The sequence below is a fragment of the Cyprinus carpio genome, chromosome A6 (assembly GCF_018340385.1).
Source record: "Cyprinus carpio isolate SPL01 chromosome A6, ASM1834038v1, whole genome shotgun sequence".
Lineage (NCBI taxonomy): Eukaryota > Metazoa > Chordata > Actinopteri > Cypriniformes > Cyprinidae > Cyprinus > Cyprinus carpio.
Window position 1 is genome coordinate 4,957,689 of NC_056577.1, and position 18,865 is coordinate 4,976,553.

General features: G+C 39.5%; 1 protein-coding gene across 1 annotated transcript in view; it reads left to right on the top strand.

The window, feature by feature from the left end:
* The window catches only part of LOC109091023 (zinc finger E-box-binding homeobox 2-like), a 68,045-nt gene that overhangs the window by 31,610 nt on the left and 17,570 nt on the right, over nt 1–18,865 (top strand). The window contains 1 exon segment of the mRNA XM_042757588.1: nt 16,597–16,860. Coding sequence (XP_042613522.1) covers nt 16,597–16,860 — 264 coding nt within the window.

Sequence of the window (18,865 nt, forward strand, 5' to 3'; positions counted from 1 at the left end):
ATGCTCTTGTTACAGATATAGTAGTAGTGACCCAATTTGCATGGTACTACAGTGCATCTTGATACCGAAGACCACTTTGTTGAGGATGATACTAGCCAAAAAAGCATGCATGAATGCACACTTAAAAAATCCACAATACTATCTATAATTGTGCTGCACTTATTCTAATCTAACACATTTAGGATGGACATAGTACAAAATGTAATGCAGGCAGTTTGGAATAGGATGCTAACATTTCTGTCTTACTTTTTCTGCAGTATCTGAATTTACAAGCATGTTTTTTTTTTTACTTTTTTGACTACTTATTTTTTTTTTTTTTTTTATTATAGTTAAAAAAGCAAAATTAAAACAAAAAACAAAAAAAAAATAAAACCAAATTGAAAAAAAAAAAACTTTATTTCATGAAATATAATTTCTTTATTTCAGCTAGTGTTATCATTTATCATGTATTGCAACATGTATCATTTTAATTTAGTTTAACTTGATGTACTAAAAGGTAACTAAAACTGAAATAAAATTAAAAAACAAATAGACATAAAAATACTAAAAACAATTCTAATTTTAATTTATTTAACTAAAAAAAGATTTAAAACTGAAATAAGGTTAATTAAAATAGAAAAAAAATACTAAAATACAAAAACAACAAAATCCCTACAATTAAAATTAAAATGAAAACAGAAAATATTTTAAAAATTCAAAATATTAATTAAAAACTATAATAGTATATCAGTGATAATGTATATCAGTCATTTGGTCTTATTAAATACATTTTTAGACAAAGGATTCTATGAACTTCCCACTATCCACTGCGACTTCTGATTAGTGTATAGACATTGTGAGAAAATCAAGCACACAGTTAATTCTTGAGGAAGTGATGCGATGCCGAATGCAGTATACATTAAGAAAGCTATAGATTCTGTATTATAATTGTATTCCGAACACAGTCAGTGTGAGCATTAACAGACAGGACAGTGTTGTGATCTGTGTAACTGTCCAGTTCAGGGTCACTCCTGTTTTAACAGTCTGAGAATTTCCTTCATGAGGAAAAGTAACATTTCTCTGTTCATCTCGTCTAGAAGTTTGAATTATTCAGATATTCAGGAAGTCTTGCTCTCGTTCTCTATCTTTCACCCTCTTTAGTCTGTGTGTGTGTGTGTAGCTGTACAAGCTAAAATTGCTTCATCATGCTAAAGTGAGGTGAGCATAAATTATTTAGTTAAACCTGAGGAAATCACTCCTCTCTCTGGGAATTTGTGTCAGTGTAGGCTGCTTAAATTTCAGACATATGGACACTTTCTCTCCAGCTTCAGAAACGTGTATGTTTGCAGCGCAAAATAATGAAATGAAGACAAAAACCGACAGTGAAGATCTAATGTGAGGAAGTGCTTTCAGAATTCACTGTAGTGAATCTGTAAAACACTTTGAAGCTGAGAGTATTTATTTGCATGCGATTTGAAACAGATAAACCGCACAGAGCTTTTAAGCGTGCAAACACACACCGTGGTGGTTGTGAAGTGTCGTGTTCAGATGCTCGTTCATGGCGGCTGAATGCATGACTCCACCTGATTTTACCAGGAACAAAACAGCATGATAAGACGCTCGTACCTCGAACCTCTCTGCCCTCACTCACACTGAATCTGTCTCTCTCTTATCTCTCACCTACAGCTCAATGCCTAATACAATAAGCCCAGCAGCCCTTCCTCTCTCTCTCTTTCTCTTTGTGTTTTTAGTTTCACTCAGGTTAACCACTATTACTGTAACTCACACTCTTAACATGTGTCTGGATTCTCATGAAGTAAATTATTAAATGTATTAGTTTTTAAAACCCCCTTTTTTTTTTTTTTTTTTTTTTTTTTTTTTTTTTTTGCTGATAGTGGTAGTTCAGAGTAGTCCAAATGTTTGTCTTTATAATCATTAATCAAAATCTGATTTGATCACGCCAGTCGTAGACAGTTGTGATATTTCAGATAGATCCTTGTGTTTCAGATATATTGGTATGGTGGCAATGACACACTATGCATACTATACAGTGCCATAAAATTGCATTTTAATGCATTTTTTGTTGATAATATAAGCCCAAAATGCATGCATGGATTGCATGCATTTTAACTGAAAATTGAGTGTTTACTATTGTCATTTTGCATTATTGACACTCTATTTTCGCATTTAATACTGTAAAGTTGTTTTGACCCAATCTGTATTTTTAAAAGCGCTAAATAAATAAAGGTGACTTGACTTGACTTGACACTTAAAAATCCCCAACATACTAAAATGTACGAAGCCCAGCTAGTGTGATAGCTAAATCTAATCTCATACAATAATTAGGATGTATTATTCAACATTATTCTATATAGTTTGTTTTCGTAATCCGCTCCATGTCTGAAACAACTTTCCTATTCAGTCATCAGCTCCTCCTAAGCCTCTGCCTACATTTTATTTATTTATTTTTTTCCTATTGCATATTTTGTTTTGGAAATCAAAAAGTGTTTTGACTTTTGGCTTTAAATTGTTATTGTGAAAATGTATTGTAAAATTTAGCTTGTACACTACATTTATAAGTAGTATTAATAATTTTGGTTTTGGTTTTAAAATGGCTAGCTGGATGCCCAGCACTCCCAGTTTATTAAGGGCAAAATACTTTTTCGACTTTGAACTCGTATGTGGGAACTCCACAGGAGAACACGAAAGCAACATGAACCTTGTAAAGTAGTTAAAATGGCAGATGAAATAACAGAGTGGAACATCTCAAGGAATTCTGGGAGGTGGCGTCTTGTGTGTGTTTCCTGTGTTGGCATTGGTGAGAGGTTAGGTCACATTTTCACGTGTGTTTTCATAAGGAATGAAGCGCCGGGTGCTCGGCCCAGTGGAGGGAAACAGTTTCTCAGGGCGAGAGATGATTAACTGTTATCTCAGCACGGATTTGACGTGCGCAGCTCCGCTGACTCAGGTAGAGTCTGCGAACGCTGCACAGGAAATGAAATTTCTCCCCCGTCCCACCAGGACAGAGTATAATCCTCTCGACACAACCAGATTAGCACTGTCGTTAATTGGTGACAGCTTCCTCTCTGTCAACCTGTTTACCGCGTGTGCAGGTGCGTGTGCGCACATGTCTGATTTATTTTCAAGCCATTAGAGAATAAAGCCACGCTTGTGTAGTGCTAAAAGGAGCCACGTTCTTATTTACTCTAATATCCAGGTCTTGTAAAGATGTGTAAATAGATGTTGTTGATTCTATTGACTTTACTGAAAGGAGAGAGGCATTTTTGAACATTTTATCTTGTGAAAAAACATCTTAGCTCCGGCAGAATAGAGGTAGCTCCAAACATCCCTGATCAGGAGCAGACAGTGTGTGTTTTGCTCGGCAGGGAGGTGCTGTTTTTTTTTTGTTTTTTTTTTACATGAGACACTAGGACAACTCTTGCTTTTGTGCATCTAATGGTCTGTTGGCACCTTGAGTTCTGTAAGAAGCCAATTTGTAGTGGTGACAGAGCTAGCGCGTGTGCGGTTAGCACGAGGCTACCTAACCGCCTCGGTTCAAGCTGTAAAAGGCTGATTAGTTTCTTTCTGCCGTGCCGCAGCTGAGTTCCTGTCACCCACACGGCTTTCATCCTCTCACACCTTACACATACACCAGCACAGATAAGAGCCGCGGTAACAAACAGGCTCAGACACACACACACACACACACACACACACACACACACACACATAAACCAAAAAAGAAACAAGCCCATCACAAATAAAAGCTTTCAGTAGCGACGGCCCTTTCTGTGTGTCCTCTCACCTCACGGCTTTATCCTGCTTTTATCCAGGTCCCCAGGTGGATGTCCCTCTTCGTCCTTTAGCCGATTGATGGAGCTCTGGGTTATTATGGGTGTCAGTAGATGCTCTTTAATAAAGATGAGCTGGTGAGATGGCTGTGATACTGACAGAATACTGTCCATCTGAAAATAACAAGTCCAACGAATGGTGTACACTTTCTCTTTCAGGTTATATGCTCTCTTTATTTAATAAAAAAGATAGATAGATAGATAGATAGATAGATAGATAGATAGATAGATAGATAGATAGATAGATTTACCAATTTATACCATTAACTATAATATATATTCCTTATATAAATGCTTTCTTTCAAGGATTGATACCGATATATAATTTTGCTGCAGATTTGAAAGTGGAGCAACTTCACTCCTGAATTATCATGTAGGAAACACCATTATGTGTTTCCTTAGGTCTAATTACCTGTTTTGTGTTTGTGAATGGTGATAGCAGGAGTGTATAGTTTGGATGAAAAGGCCTCATATCTACTGCTGAAAAAGAAGAGGTTTCATTATCAGCTCTTTGCTTAAAAGTCTCCGGCACTTGGAAGTCTCAGGAAAGCAGGAGAAGATGAAAGGCTTTTGTTAAACATCTGCATAGTCCAGGTTTCCTGTGACCCAGTAAAACCCCCGGCCTGAACCAAATCACTCCCGTCTTCCTCTCTCTCTCTCTCTCTATCTTTCTTTGAGACAGAAAAGTAAACCCTGCTGTCATTTGATTCTGTGCCGAGATGGTGACAGGAAGCAGGAGGGGAAAACAAAAGACCTCCAGGGTGAGGGATTGAGGGAGAATGATCAGGTTGGTGACGGAAAATGCCAGTTTGCCTGAATACCATTTTTTTTTTTTCGGCTAGAGATCCAAATACAGTTTTTCTTAGCTCCGGCACAACCTGCTCCCCCCCAATGATGACACAGTCTCGCGTCCTTCAGCGGGCAGAGGGGTGGGGTAATTAAAGCTTTCATTATTGTGTTGCTTATCTCTCTGGAAGGAGAAACGTGAAAATCCCCAAACAAAGAAAAGAGTGTATAAGATGATTATGGTGCGGTCTAAGCACAGAAATATCTAGAGAAAAAAAAAATGGTTCCTTGCACTTTCTTAAAGCAGGAGGAGTGTGTTCATGGAGTTTGTTGGAGGATTAGATCCCTGTTGGCTTAGTTTGGAGAAAGCAAAAACTTAGCAGTTTGCATTTTAGCTGGACTTCCATCTAAAAACTCTGTGGGGGGAATTCACTAAAATGTTGCGACCTTTTTGGTCGTTTTTCAGTCCAGCTTCAATAGCTTGAAAATGTGTAGGCTACTTTTTAATGCAAGTCACTTTAGATTAAAATAATAATAATAATAATAATAATAGTAAAAACCTTACAAATGTATGTCACTTTTTTAGAATTGTCTTCAGCACAAACATATCTCCATTCTCCGTGAACAAGAATTATTAAAGGAAGTAAATGAAACCATCAGTAGGCACAGTTCAATGTTGGTTAATTCCCCACATGTGCACTGTCAGGCTTAACAGACCCAAGTGGAAATTCTGCACATTTCTGTGAGTTTATAAAGGGCAAATAATGAAGGCAGCGCTTAACAAAGACTTCCGGTCTGAATAAAGATCTGAGAGCAGCTGCAGGGAATTCAGTTCAGACAGGAAGTGCATCGAACGGCCAAGGAGAGGGAAACCTCTGACCCAGAGACCCGTCAACTGTCTGGGAGAACACACGGATGGCTCGCAGGCATAGACAAGGCCCTGGTGTGTGCGCTTCTGTGGGTGCAGAAGCACTGAGAAAGCGGGAGTCCATAATCACAATAACGTGTTTAACGTGTAAACTAGCGAGAGACGGATTATAGCTGTCCGTGGGAACTGCGAGGAGGCGACAATTCAACTGTTCACCTTTTTCTCTCCACATCCGTCCTCATAATGACCTGTCTATTCTTCCGCTGTCTTGCCTTACCTCAGGCACCTTGCCTCCATTTCTTCATTGCGTTTCCCAATTAGGGTTGTACTCATTATTAGTTTATTAGCAATGGCAGGGGCTCCACAAATGTGTTTGCTGATATTCACTTGTTAATGACCAAATTCAAACCCTTTTGAACGGATACGCAGCTGTGAGAGGCCGCTAATAATAGCCTCTCTGAGACAAAAGATGAAGGAAATGGCATTACAGGGGCGTAACAATAGAACTCCATTGGTACTCTAATGGCATGGCCTTTCATTTAGAAATTGTTTCCTTTTTAAATTCTTTGAGCTGCCTGCATAAATCCCTGTGCTCAGCGGAGGCATTTCTGCAGGTCAGGAGCGTGCATGTGAGAGCGCATTTGTGCACGCTCCCTCTGAAAGGTATTTCCACCTGGGGAAAGCCTTCCCCGCACTTTCCGCTGCGTGTTAGCGTGGTTTTAACGAGCCAGGTACTGTTCATTAGGGCAGAGGTAAGGGGGGAGGAAAAGTAAAAAGAACAAAAAAAGTCGAGGCATTTGTTCACGGTGTAATCTACACATCAATTATCCTGCTGAGCTAATTAGCACCTAGCCGTACCCCAGGTACCTGCACTCTCGCAAAAAAAAAAAAAAAAAAAACAGCTTTCATGCCTGTGATCAAAAGAGAACAGCTCAGAGGGAAATGCTCGGAGAACTGAGCCAGAGAGGTGGACAGGACATCAAAACTTCCATTTACCCACTGAACTGTGCTGTGCAACTCTCTGCGGCCCCTCTGTATACCTAAAGAAAACAGGGAATGCTCAATTATGTAAGGAAAACCATTCAAAAAAATATACATATTTTACAAAAAAAACTACCTTTTCCTTACCCTTTCAAAAATATATGTATATTTTACATATAAACTATATTATATAAAACTGTATTTTACATATAGTAAATTACTGACAAAGAAACAAATGCAGTGACAAAACAAGTGACTTGGTTGCATCAGATGTTGGCTGAATATTGAGATGTTGCATTGCAATCAAAAGTGGAGCCAGATGAACATGAGTTTGCAGGGGTGGAGTTTAAATGGAGTAAATTAATGGGGAAGTCCTGCATGTGTCACCAGAGAGAAGTCTGTGTAGGTCTGGTTATGACATTTTGATTTAACATTACAAGGTCAAAAAAAAAAAAAAAAACATATGTACTGATTAATTAATCTTATTGATGAATCACAGTAAGATCTATAACGGTAAATATTAGTTTCATGCCGTCTTTAAAGTATATATGGTACTGTAATAAAACAATGTAGCATTCATGCTGGGTTTTGTATGCTGGTGATGTATGCCAGTGAGTTTTGCTATACCAGTATGGAAATTTTAGTATTTTTGTTACCATAGCATGACTATTTAAAAACGAAACGTTCACATCATTTGATTTCAGCATTACTTGATTTGACTTCAGTTTTATATATTTTTTTTAAATTTATTTATTTTTCAGTTATAAATGCAGATATGGTCTATTATGCTGTGTAGGTCATTGTCTCAACATTCAGCATATGAATATGAGCACCTTTGTCATGTTAACGGCCTCCGTTCTGCAATAAAGGTGCAGTGTGCTGTTGTGTTTAAGCAGCCCAGCTGAAGATTAGGCTTAAGAGGGGCGCATTTAGCATAAGAAAGCTTGGCGGGGGGTCTGTCAGCGTGCCGCAGGGCTGTCTGTCTCAGGTCGTTATTTGGGTTGAGCTGCGCGCGGGTCTTGTGTGACAGAGCGTGGGGCGATCGCAGAATCCAGCTCTAATTAAACGCGTCGGTGTGTTTCCCAGGATGGCAGTGAAAAGGCAGGTGAAAGAACTCGAATGTCTTTCCGTGTGTTTATGCCATGCATTAGTAATGCGAAGGGACGTTTACTAAGTCAAACTCGTTTCCAGAGCTAATCGATGAGGGAATATCATGTTGGTGAACGTGTGTAAACCGACCAGTTGAGTTAAACAGCTTGCTGCTGGTGATCGTCAGCGAGCAAGGGTTAATTGGGATGTGTAACTGTGTCAGGTGCGTGTGGGGCATCAGTGGCCCCGTCGGGGTCTTGGGGGCCCCTGTTGTCACCAGGGCCTCATTTGCTGATTGGAGAATGGAGGTAACAGGATGAAAAGGGGCTGTTTCCTGCAGCTTGTTTGATACCTGGTGGGGAGCTTTTCAGGTGACAAAGACCCCGAGCGGTAGGGGGGGAACAGATGTGTTCTACCCTCTCATTAGCATCTGAATGAGCAGCTCAGATTGGGCTGGCCGGGGGGTTCTACCTCTCACCTGGATAGTCCTGCTCTGATCTTTATACCATCTGAGGACCTCTGCCCCCCATTCCCTCTCTCCATCTGACCCCCAGCTGGGCGCTGGCAGAGTTTTATGACAGTAATCGACCTGAGCACAGATGCTTTTCCCAAAACCTGCCCTTGCACGGATTTCACCCTCTTATTGTGACCGAAACACATTGGGAAAATTCAGCCCCATAATGAATGCGACCCCCCGTGACCCCCTCGTTGATGCCTGGAAGACGTCCAAGAGGCTGTTTTCACCCCCCCGCCCTGCACGCTTTATTATTTTATTAATTTTCCATTCATACGGACAGAATGGTCTCCGTATTTTACAGCATCAGGTTGATAAATGGCCTTTCCTTTTCTTCACTTCTGACGGACCCAAAGAAAACAAAAAGGCTCTGTTGCTCTTTCTTTGCTCGTGAGATATGTTTCAATATAAATTTGGTTACCCAATTGAATAAGGACTGCAGTTCAGATCATTTGATCATAGGAGAATTTAATGAGAGTTTATAGCGAGATCTTGATTGCAGACTTTGGTATTTTGGCAAATCTGAGCACAGTTTGAGACAGATGAGATGTTTTCTCAGGAGACTAATCTCCATTTGCTCTTCATTTGTTCTCACTGCTGTCTTGACGAAATGCTTGAGATCTCATTTGTGACTGTTTTCCTGTGGGGAACCAAAGTGTGAAGAAGTTCTTTAGAAATGACTTGGTGTGTAAACACAACAGTTTTATTTCAACGTGTTTGATTTGTAGAAAGTCATGCTGATCTTCAGGTGGGACTCTGTCGGACAGAGATAAAAGTTCTTTCCAAAGGTTATTCTGCACTGGACTGCGAGGCAGGAATGCGGTGCAACCTTGAGTGACTCAAAATGCTGTTCTCAGCTTGTACTTATCTCAGGGTCCGTCTGATAGCTTAACACTGCAGAATAAGAAGGAACATATATATGTACCAAACAACAGTGCTACTCTGTTGTTTTCGCTGTCGGTAGAGACTCATGTAAAGACTCGTGTAAAGACTCACTCTATTTGCTTTGCCTAACAGACGTTCTTGCCCTTATTGTGAATGATTCATCAGCGCAAATCACTCCAAAGAAAAGAAAACACACCTTACCTTTGTCTGCCATATTCTCAGTCTTTATTTATATCAAAGCAAATCACAGTCAAATGATCCTGTTACAGAGTATAATTACATCTCAGATTGTGTTTAGCCATTATTACTCCAAACACACAGTAATCTGCTCTGACAGAGCTATATGTTACTGTAGCTCTCCTATTAATCTTGCACGCGGTGAAATGTGTAAAGCAGATCGGGGAAATACTCTATATAGATGTAATGATGTTTTAATAAGCTGTGGCAAAATTAATTTTGCCATGATTGCTAACATTTGAATTTGCATACACTTAGTGTGAGCTATTTATTTTTATAGATTCCTGTTTTATTAAAATTGGCCGTACGGCCCTTGATCTGCAAAACATGCCGTGTTTCTGCTGTGAACCTCTCTGTGTGTAGTTTGTTTTCTCAAGAGCTGCAGTGTGAATGCGATCGGTTCTCAAGTGTGTCATGAATCTGTACTCCTCTTTAGTTAGGGTCACAGATCATCGTCTGGTTTTTCGTCTACTGAAATGTTTTGTTGGATAAAGGTACACAACATATGCCCTCATATAAATTGCTAAGTAAATGTGTGTGTGTGATGCAGAGTAGATCAAATGCCTCACCCTTATTAAATAGTTTGTCTGGCTGATAACACTGCTCTGTGACAGCCGCACCCACACAACTCCACAACACAACATACTGCACCCGTCACAACATACTGCAGCTGTCAGCGCATACAAATACATACCCGTGAGAGACAGACAGACAGACAGGCAGAGGGGGGGGGGGAGGCGTCCACTGCTTGAGTGTCTTTGTGTCTGTCTGTTGTAGAAGAGCGTTTGGGTGGGGAGGCCAGAGAGGTGTTTACCCCTGGAAGAGACCTCGAGTATTCCACTGAGAGAAGATCAACGGCATTAACACACCTTATTACACGCTCTCTGGGATACTCGATTGTGATTGGTCAATGGTGGCATTCTGCAGAACAATCAAAAGTTAAAAAACAATCAAACATTATGAGAATGTTACGTTTAAATGTTCTCTGAACATTCTGAAACAAGTAGTAACATTAAAAAAACAAAAAATACGCTAAAGTTCCAACTAAAATGTTTCAGAAATGAACCGTTCCATGAATGATGGATAAATAATGTTTAATGAGCTAACATTTTGAGAACATTATTATAGACCAGATAACTCTGATCAAACGTTATATTAACACTCATTTGTTCATAATTTTGCCAGACAAATTTCTGAAAACGTTCCTTTTTAGCTGTGACGCTGCCCCTGCTGTGATTGTAAAAATAAATTCCAAACTGTTTCATATAATGAAATAGATATGCATCACTAAAATAGCTTCACGTTAGTTAGCCCTGTATAGTTGAATGAACTACTTTTAAATGGACGTTTGACTATAGTTTAACCACTTTAAATTATGAGCCGCCACAGGTTCATGTAGCTCTACTGATAACTCGATTGTTGCACGTCAGTATCGAAGTGTGTTTTTCAGGTAAACACCAGTGAAAGGCTCCTGTGTCTGTGTGTGTACTTGAATGAATGTTTTAACAGCGCTCAGAGATCAGCTGCAGTCAAATACGCAGTAAACCGATCACAGCTGAGGACTTTTTGGAGTTGCATCAATATTTGATGAGCAACCTGGTTGAAAAGAGTCGAGGAGCATTTCCACGTTCCCTCATCCTGTTCATTCACCGCAGCGGCACGTAAATGGCCCCATCTGAACATATTTAGGTGGGAAGACAGCAACAACCCCGAGAGCAGGTGTCGTTCTGTTCCTCTTTTATATTTATACACGTTTATGGAAAATATAAAGCGGCGAGAGAAAAGTGAAGCGTGCTGAACGTTCGCCTCATTCACCACCGAAACGACCGCCGCATAAAAGGCCCTTTCAGACAAGAGAAAATAAGAAATTGTGCGTCTTTATAAGAGACAATTGTCCGTGTGCCGGGACTGGGGCAGAAAGTGTTTTATCCCACTAAAGGTTTTGTGTGTATTTGGTTAGTTACGGCAATTACGGTCACTAACTGACAGCCAAACGCATGCGGGAGAGTGAACGGGCTGCCTCTGTGCACAACACTCACTGTCGAACATCTGCTGAGAGATTTGCATATTAATTAACCCATATTAACTCTAATTATTCTGGGAAATTATCAAATAAATTAAATTTTCTAATTTTAACCTTTCCTTTGCTTGACGGATGTGAGAGCCGGAGATACCCCTGTTACCCCGCGCTCACCTGCACAGATGCCCCCGTCCTCGCGCCGCTCTTCTCAATTCCCCTTTGCACCAGGGCTCCACATGAAGGATTTTTTATTTATTTTATTTTTTGGGCCAGAAGTTCAGATTTTGACTTGCCCTGCCAACGTTTCCATCTACTGCCCCCAACACAAATATGATAAACAGATACTTTCAGAAATGTATTTTTATGTATATAAATATATATTTAATGCTTTTTTTAAATGCATTTAATGTAACGTTTGTTGCTGTAAAAAATTACTTATTTCGAATTGTTATTACTTTATTTTGAAAAAGATTGATAATTTTAAAATCAAATGTATTTATATAGCACTTTTCACAATTTGAATTTAATTTATACATTTACAAACACTTCTGATGTGATAAATACTTCATAATACAGGCTTGACTTGAAAATGCTTTACAATTTTCAAGTCAAGTCAAATTTATTTAGATATTGGTTTTCACAACATGCGTTGTTTCAAAGCAGCTTTACAGAAAATCATGATGTTAATAATGTTTATAATATATTAATATCTTCATGCCTTGTTGCATTTATCAGATTAGAGCTGGACGATAATATAGTTACATTTTGTGAATATGTGCTATATAGTATTTGCTATTTAGTATATATCACCCTGTGCAAGCATAGTATATGTATAAAGTTGGACATACTTATATATGCAACTTTATATAAAGAGCTGGTTGACAGTATAGTTACATTTTGCAACAAAATAAAGCATTGCAACTTATGCAATTTCAAAAAAAAAAAAAAAAATCCTCATTTATATCATCCAATAAAAGCACTTGATTCCTTGATCTGGCCCAATTCGCAAAAGTGTTCTATGCATAAAATAAATCATGTGTATGCTATTTTTAAAATGCACTGATGTCTCATAAGTCAGTTCGGCCGAGTCTCGCTCACGTTGGCTGTGGGTTTTCTGTATTGTTGCCCTGTACACACAGATTTTCTTGCATCATTTGTTCTGCGGTAGCAGAGAGATCTTTTGTGTGCATGTTTTTTGCATTGGCTCATGGGTTGAGATGGGGGCGACGTGGAGCAGCACAGATGGTGGAAGCGAGCGGGTCGGGACGGACCGGGCTGAACAGCTAAACCTTCCAGCCTGTTGCTCGGGCGCCACAAAATAAATGAGACTTTAATTCAATTAGAATCCGGCTACTGTGGCCGCCTCACGGCAGAAATTATCGAACATATCCACCCCCTTCCTGAAACACACCCACTCGGGCCGTCCTGGATCCGCACACAGACACAGGAGTTGTTTTACACATCGCTGAGTTTCTCCATTCACTGGCCTCTCAAAGCTGCTTCACTCTTTCACTCGTCTTTTGTTCGCTCTCGGCTGCTGCCCTTCTGTCCCTTTCTCTTCACCACACCACCCCCTTTCGTCTTTCACTCCCTTTCTCTTTCTTTTTTTCTTGAGGCGTTGCACGGCTTCCCCAAAACCCCCATATATCAGCCTGGAAGAGTTTCATATGAAAACAATTCATGGACATAAAAGCAAATAGATAAAATGTAAAGAAAATTGGATAACTATGGTAACTGGAGTCCCATTACTATGCATCAGCTAACAATGAGCAAAACATTTATTACAGTTTTTATTAGTTAATAAAAAATACAACTGTTCATTATTAGTTCATGTTAGCTCAGGTCCATTAAATAATATTAACAGATACCACTTTTAGTTAACATTAACTAATTAACATTAACTATGTTTAATAAACGCTTTAGGAGTTAATGTTAACTAGGCTACTGTACTTGATTTATTTTAACAAACTTGACAGATTATTATCAGAATTTTCCCAGACAGATTATTGTTGGCTTTTGCAATCAAGCTCTTAAACCTGAAGTGAAAGGAAAATCTGAGCATTTAATTCTATTGTTGGAGCTCAAAGACTCGCGCCGGAGGTGTTCAGGTGATCTGCATGTGTGAGGCGGCATGCGGAGAGCCGGTTATCTTCAGCACGGTTCAGGTCTCCTCCCATTAGCTCTGACGACTCGAGCGCAGTGTGTAGGTTTACCTGCGGGGAGTCTGTCACCTCCACACACACACACACACACACACACAGCGTCAGGGCCACAGGCTCGTCTCTGGGCTCATCTAGCGGCCGTGTGTCTGCGCCGGACCGTGCTGCGAGGCCCTCAGGTTGAGCTTGTGATGCAGCGAGAGAGAAACCCACCCTGGAGCACTTTGGGAATTTCACAGAGGTACTGATCTCTGATCTCGTGTGGATTACTGGACTGAGTGTAACGTCAAAGGAAAAGAAAGCAGGATACCTTTTTTTTTTTTTTTTTTTTTTGAAACCAGTGGATTTTAAACAGTGGATGATGACTGGAGCAACATGGAGCTCTTTCTTTAGGGACAAACAGACAGAATTTGTGGTTTGATGAGCACAGTTTTCATGACACGTTTCCTTTTTTTAAAGCAGGTAGTTGAGGTGAGGAATATCAAAAGGCTTGTCACTTGTTCTTTACAAAAAATACATTTCTTTACATTATTTTATGCCAGATGCCACTGTTATTTTAGTATCAATATACTATTATAGTTTTTATTAATATTTTTGAATTAGATATTAGTTGTATATTTTCTGTTTTCACTTTCATTTTAAAGCTTTAGAATATTTTATACATTTTTAATCTGTTTTAGTTTATTTAGTTTGATTTATTTTAGTAGTTTAAGTTAGACTAAGTGAAAATTAGAAACTGTGTATGTGTGTGTATACATACATATATATTTATTTATTTATGTATTTATTTATTTATTTATTATGGTTTTAGTTTTAGTTAACTATAAAAACCCTGAATTCATTTTACAGAGGATTTCTTTGACCACAAAATTGGGTGATTTGTGGATGATTTCTTTGAGTTTTGTCAGAAGAGAAAGACTCTTTTAAATGTGCTTTTTTAAAAGTGAAAATAGTTCTGTAGCTGGTTTTGTCACACTTTTAACATCTTTGAGTAAGTTCCTCTGGTTTGTAGTCGTCTAAGTGTGTGTTTGCGTTGAGAAAGTGGCGATCAGAATCAATACCGTCTCGCACGGCCCTGCGATTATCAGCCGCAGAAATGACAGGCCTGTCTGCGAGCGGCGCGTATAGGTTAAGCCCAACATTAACGGTGACTGGTGCAATTAGGAATGTCATTTTAATTATCTGTGGCATCGGAGTGAGAGATGTTCCTTTTATTTGTTTGAAATCAAAAGCAGAGGAGCAGGTAGCATCGGCGCGAGAATGGCAGCCGTAATCGCCTTTGTTCCCTTTGACACTCGCAGAAGACGCCGACGAATAGAGAGTGTCATCAGAGGAGAACTTAGCCAGCAAGTAAACATTATCGCTTCTTTGTGTCTGCGCTCTGGAAACACAAAAGACTGATTAGAGACGAGGTGAGGAATCACTGTAATGGCTGCCGTGACATTAGCAGGTTGGAATTATTGTGTTGAAGAGCACAATACCGGCGTGTGATAGGCTGTCAGCCAACAAAACAATGCTCTCGCTCCGGAGTTTTTACTCCATCTGAAGTTCCACCCAACCCATCATTATCTATCGGCCTTTTCATATCTTCCAGCAGCGAGTACAAAGTTGATGGATTTTGTTTTTAACTTCTCAAGATGTCATTTCTTCTTTGTAGAAGTGCCGTCTCTCTCTCTTTCTTGCTGCTCTGTCTTTCTCTCCTTCTGTCTCTCTTAACCGTTTTCCGTAACCTGTTCATGAACACATGCTTATTCATTCTGAGAACTACTTATAGCATGCAAATGTCTTTGTGTCATCACAAATTACTCTGGTGAGATGGTCAGAAGTTATTTAAATGAAGAATGCTGTTCTGAAGTTAGGGGATGATACGATTCTGTCTCTGCTGGCTGCATTTATTTGATCAAAAAATATGGTAAAAACAGCAAAATTGTGAAATATTATTTAAGTTTAAAATAGCTGTTTGCTATGTGAGTATATTGTAAACTGTAATTTATTTATGTGATGCGCCGCTGAATTTTCAGCTTCATTACTCCAGTCTTCAGTGTCACATGATCTTCAGAAATCATTCTAATATGATGATTTGCTGCTCAAGAAACAAAACAGATTATCATCAAAATATAAAACATTTAAACTGCAAAACATTTTATTTTTCAAAATTAGATACATTTTATTTTTCAGGAAAAAAACACTAACAAAAAAAAAAAAAAACAGCATTAATTTGAAATAGAAATCATTTGTAACATTATAAATCTCTTTACTTGATGAATGATGATGAATAAATGTATTAATTTCTTACTGAGCCCAAAATTTTAAATGGTAGTGCATAAAAAGAAAGCAATGAATTCACAGCGAACAATGTGATTTGTTTTAGTGTGGGTGGAGTAGAATCAATCATATTATTTTAGTTTTATCAAGCAATCGTTGTTTTGAAAACTTCTGATTTGTGAGCCGATGCGAAGCCCACATTTTCGCTCCAGAACCACCTTTCTGTGGTCAAACTTGTGGAAGTGTTCCAGCACCGGCAGCCCGTCCAGTAATATTGTGTCCGGTCACTGAGCGTGTGAAGGGTGTGTTGAATGTAAATGTGTTAAAGGTATATCTGGACCACACATCAAGTCTGAATGTCTCACTTATTATTTTGGCTTTTCTATTCTTATATCCTTCCTCCCTCTTTCTCTGTCTCTTTTCTTGGGTTCTTTCTCTCACAGAGAGCATTACTCAGTCTGAACTTGCCTAAACCCTTGTGGTCACACCTCTTGAAAAGGTTTTGTTTCCTCTGTCAATTGGTATTCAGCCCAGGTCACATACGCACACACATGCACCGTTTTCATTTTAATTTGCACCTGTTGTGCAGTTGTTCGGGAGGCAAGTGCAGACCAGTGGATTAGCCAAAGATCATGTTAGGAACAGATATGCCTAGTGTAATCTTTTTGTCCACAGGGGAATGTTAAGATAGACTGTGCTTTGTGTGTGTGTGTGTGTGTGTGTGTATGTGTGTGTGTGTGTGTGTGTGTGTGTGCGTGCATGTGCTGGCATACTCTCGCTCACTAAAACTAAAGAATGCACAGATGGAAATAAATATAAGTCGGGATAAGGAGTTTAACGCTCTTTCATAGCTTAGCAATCCTAATGGAGTTCTCAGTTATGTATCACATACATGGACAAGCTCCTCAGTGTAATAGTCTGTAATATTGATCATATGTGTGTATGTGATTTTTTTTTGGCAGTGTTGGACTTTGAGAACGTTGTAGAAACCGGATCTGAGACGGAAGAAGAAGACAGACTTCTGGTGTCGGAGGAGGACGGCTTGCTCAATGGGGCGGGGAGTCCAGTCAGCCTCGTCAATCATGAGTCCGTGGCCCCGCCCTCTCCGACCCTGGGTCACACACTGCTGAGGAAGACTTTGGATGATGAAGATGATATGAAGGACAGTGGAATAGAGAACGTCTGGCATGAAAATGACTTGCTCAGTGCATCAGTCGATGGTACCGGTGAGTTCCGCCCACTTCCTTTCCGCCCACTTCCTTCCTTTCATCAAAGACACACCCTCTCTTATCTTAGACATGCCCATCTTCACTAAGACACACCCTCTTTTTTCTTAGACATGCACATCTTATCTTAGACACACCTCCTCCTCTCTTTGTCACATGCATCTTCTCGTAAACACACCCCTTCATCTCATAACCACGCCCACCATATATTAGACACGCCCCTATTCTCTGTGTGTTGTCCTTGCTATTGTGTTGAAACCTGCTCTCAACTTCCAGTGCAACTACAGCAGAGCGCTTCTCTTTAATTATCACATAAGACCAGTTTCTGTCTGTAATCGTCAGCCCGGTTTGCAGAGCATCATTGGTAATTGCAGTAATAGCAGAGCGTCGCGTGTCCGTGTAAACGCGGCTCCCGCTTTCCTCCTGCAAGCATCATTGGTGCGGGAGGCGCAGTCAGAGACGCAGAGAGATAAATACTCTTAATGAGGGAGAGAGGTAATCATTAAGGGAGGCCAGGCTGCTGCTCAAGTCATTAAGAATCTTAAATGAAATTTTTATTTTTATGATAGCCATTTACATGTGTAATAAGAGTCAATGATTCTAAGAAGCGTATGACAGAAACATAGGAGTGTGAGAGCCCATGGAAGACAGACCATCTAAATGAGCACTTCTTCGCTATTCATTTCTGCTAATGAACTAGCTGTGCACAGAGCCGAGAGAAAGAGGGGGCGTTCAGTAGTCTAAAAATTTAATACGGCCCAAAAAAAGCCGGGGTAGTGGAATTAGGAATACTATGAAGTCTGATTTTGCTTAAGGAGAGCAGCCCGCTTCATTATTTACAGCGGTTCGGAGGATTTCTCACACTTCGTTGAACTAAAGTCCTCTTTCATGACCCCAACTGTTTGAGATGAGGTAGAATGCCACAGAAAAGGCAATCACGGCCGCACACTTTCATAAGTCCACATCCAGTGTTATATATGAGCCGAAAACAATACAATGTGGTAATTACGGAAGTAGGTATATATTAATTTTATTTTTAGATTCTTTTGTTTTAAATTTAGATTTTTGTTAAAGTTTTAGTAGTTTTGTTTTTATTATTTTATTCGTTTTTATATATATATATATATATATATATATATATATGCATGCTACATGGCCCTGTGTGAAAAAGTATATGCCCCCAAACCTAATAACTGGTTGGGCCACCCTTAGCAGCAACAACTGCAATCAAGCATTTGCGATAACTTGCAATGAGTCTGTTTTACTTTACCATATTTTACTGTTGGTATGATGTTCTTTTTCTGAAATGTGGTGTTACTTTTACGCCAGCCGTAAAAGACGTTGGGACACACACCTTCCAAAAAGTTAAACTTTTGTCTCGTCAGTCCACAGAGTATTTTCCCAAAAGTCTTGGGGATCATCTAGATGTTTTCTGGCAGAACTGAGACGAGCCTTTATGTTCTTTTTGCTCAGCAGCGGTTTTCATCTTGGAACTCTGCCATGGATGTTGGATGTTGTTGTGGGGTCTTTTGTGACCTCTTGGATGAGTCGTCGCTGTGCTCTTGGGGTAATTTTGGTCAGCCGGTCACTCCTGGGAAGGTTCTCCATTGTTCCATGCTTTTGTCATTTGTGAATAACGGCTCTCACTGTGGTTCGCTGGAGTCCCAAAGCTTTAGAAATGGCTTTATAACCTTTTCCAGACTGACAGATCTCAATTACTTTCTTTCTCATTTGTTTCTGAATTTCTTTGGATCTCTGCATGATGTCTAGCTTTTGAGGATCTTTTGGTCTACTTCACTTTGTCAGACAGGTCCTGTTTAAGAGATTTCTTGATTGTGAACAGGTGTGGCTAGAGTTATCAGACCTGGGTGTGGCAAGAGAAACTGAACTCAGGTGTGATAAACCACAGTTTTAACAGGGGGGCAAACACTTCTTCACACAGGGCCATGTAGTTTTGTATTTTGTTTTCCCTAATAATAAAACCCTTCATTTAAAAATTGCATGT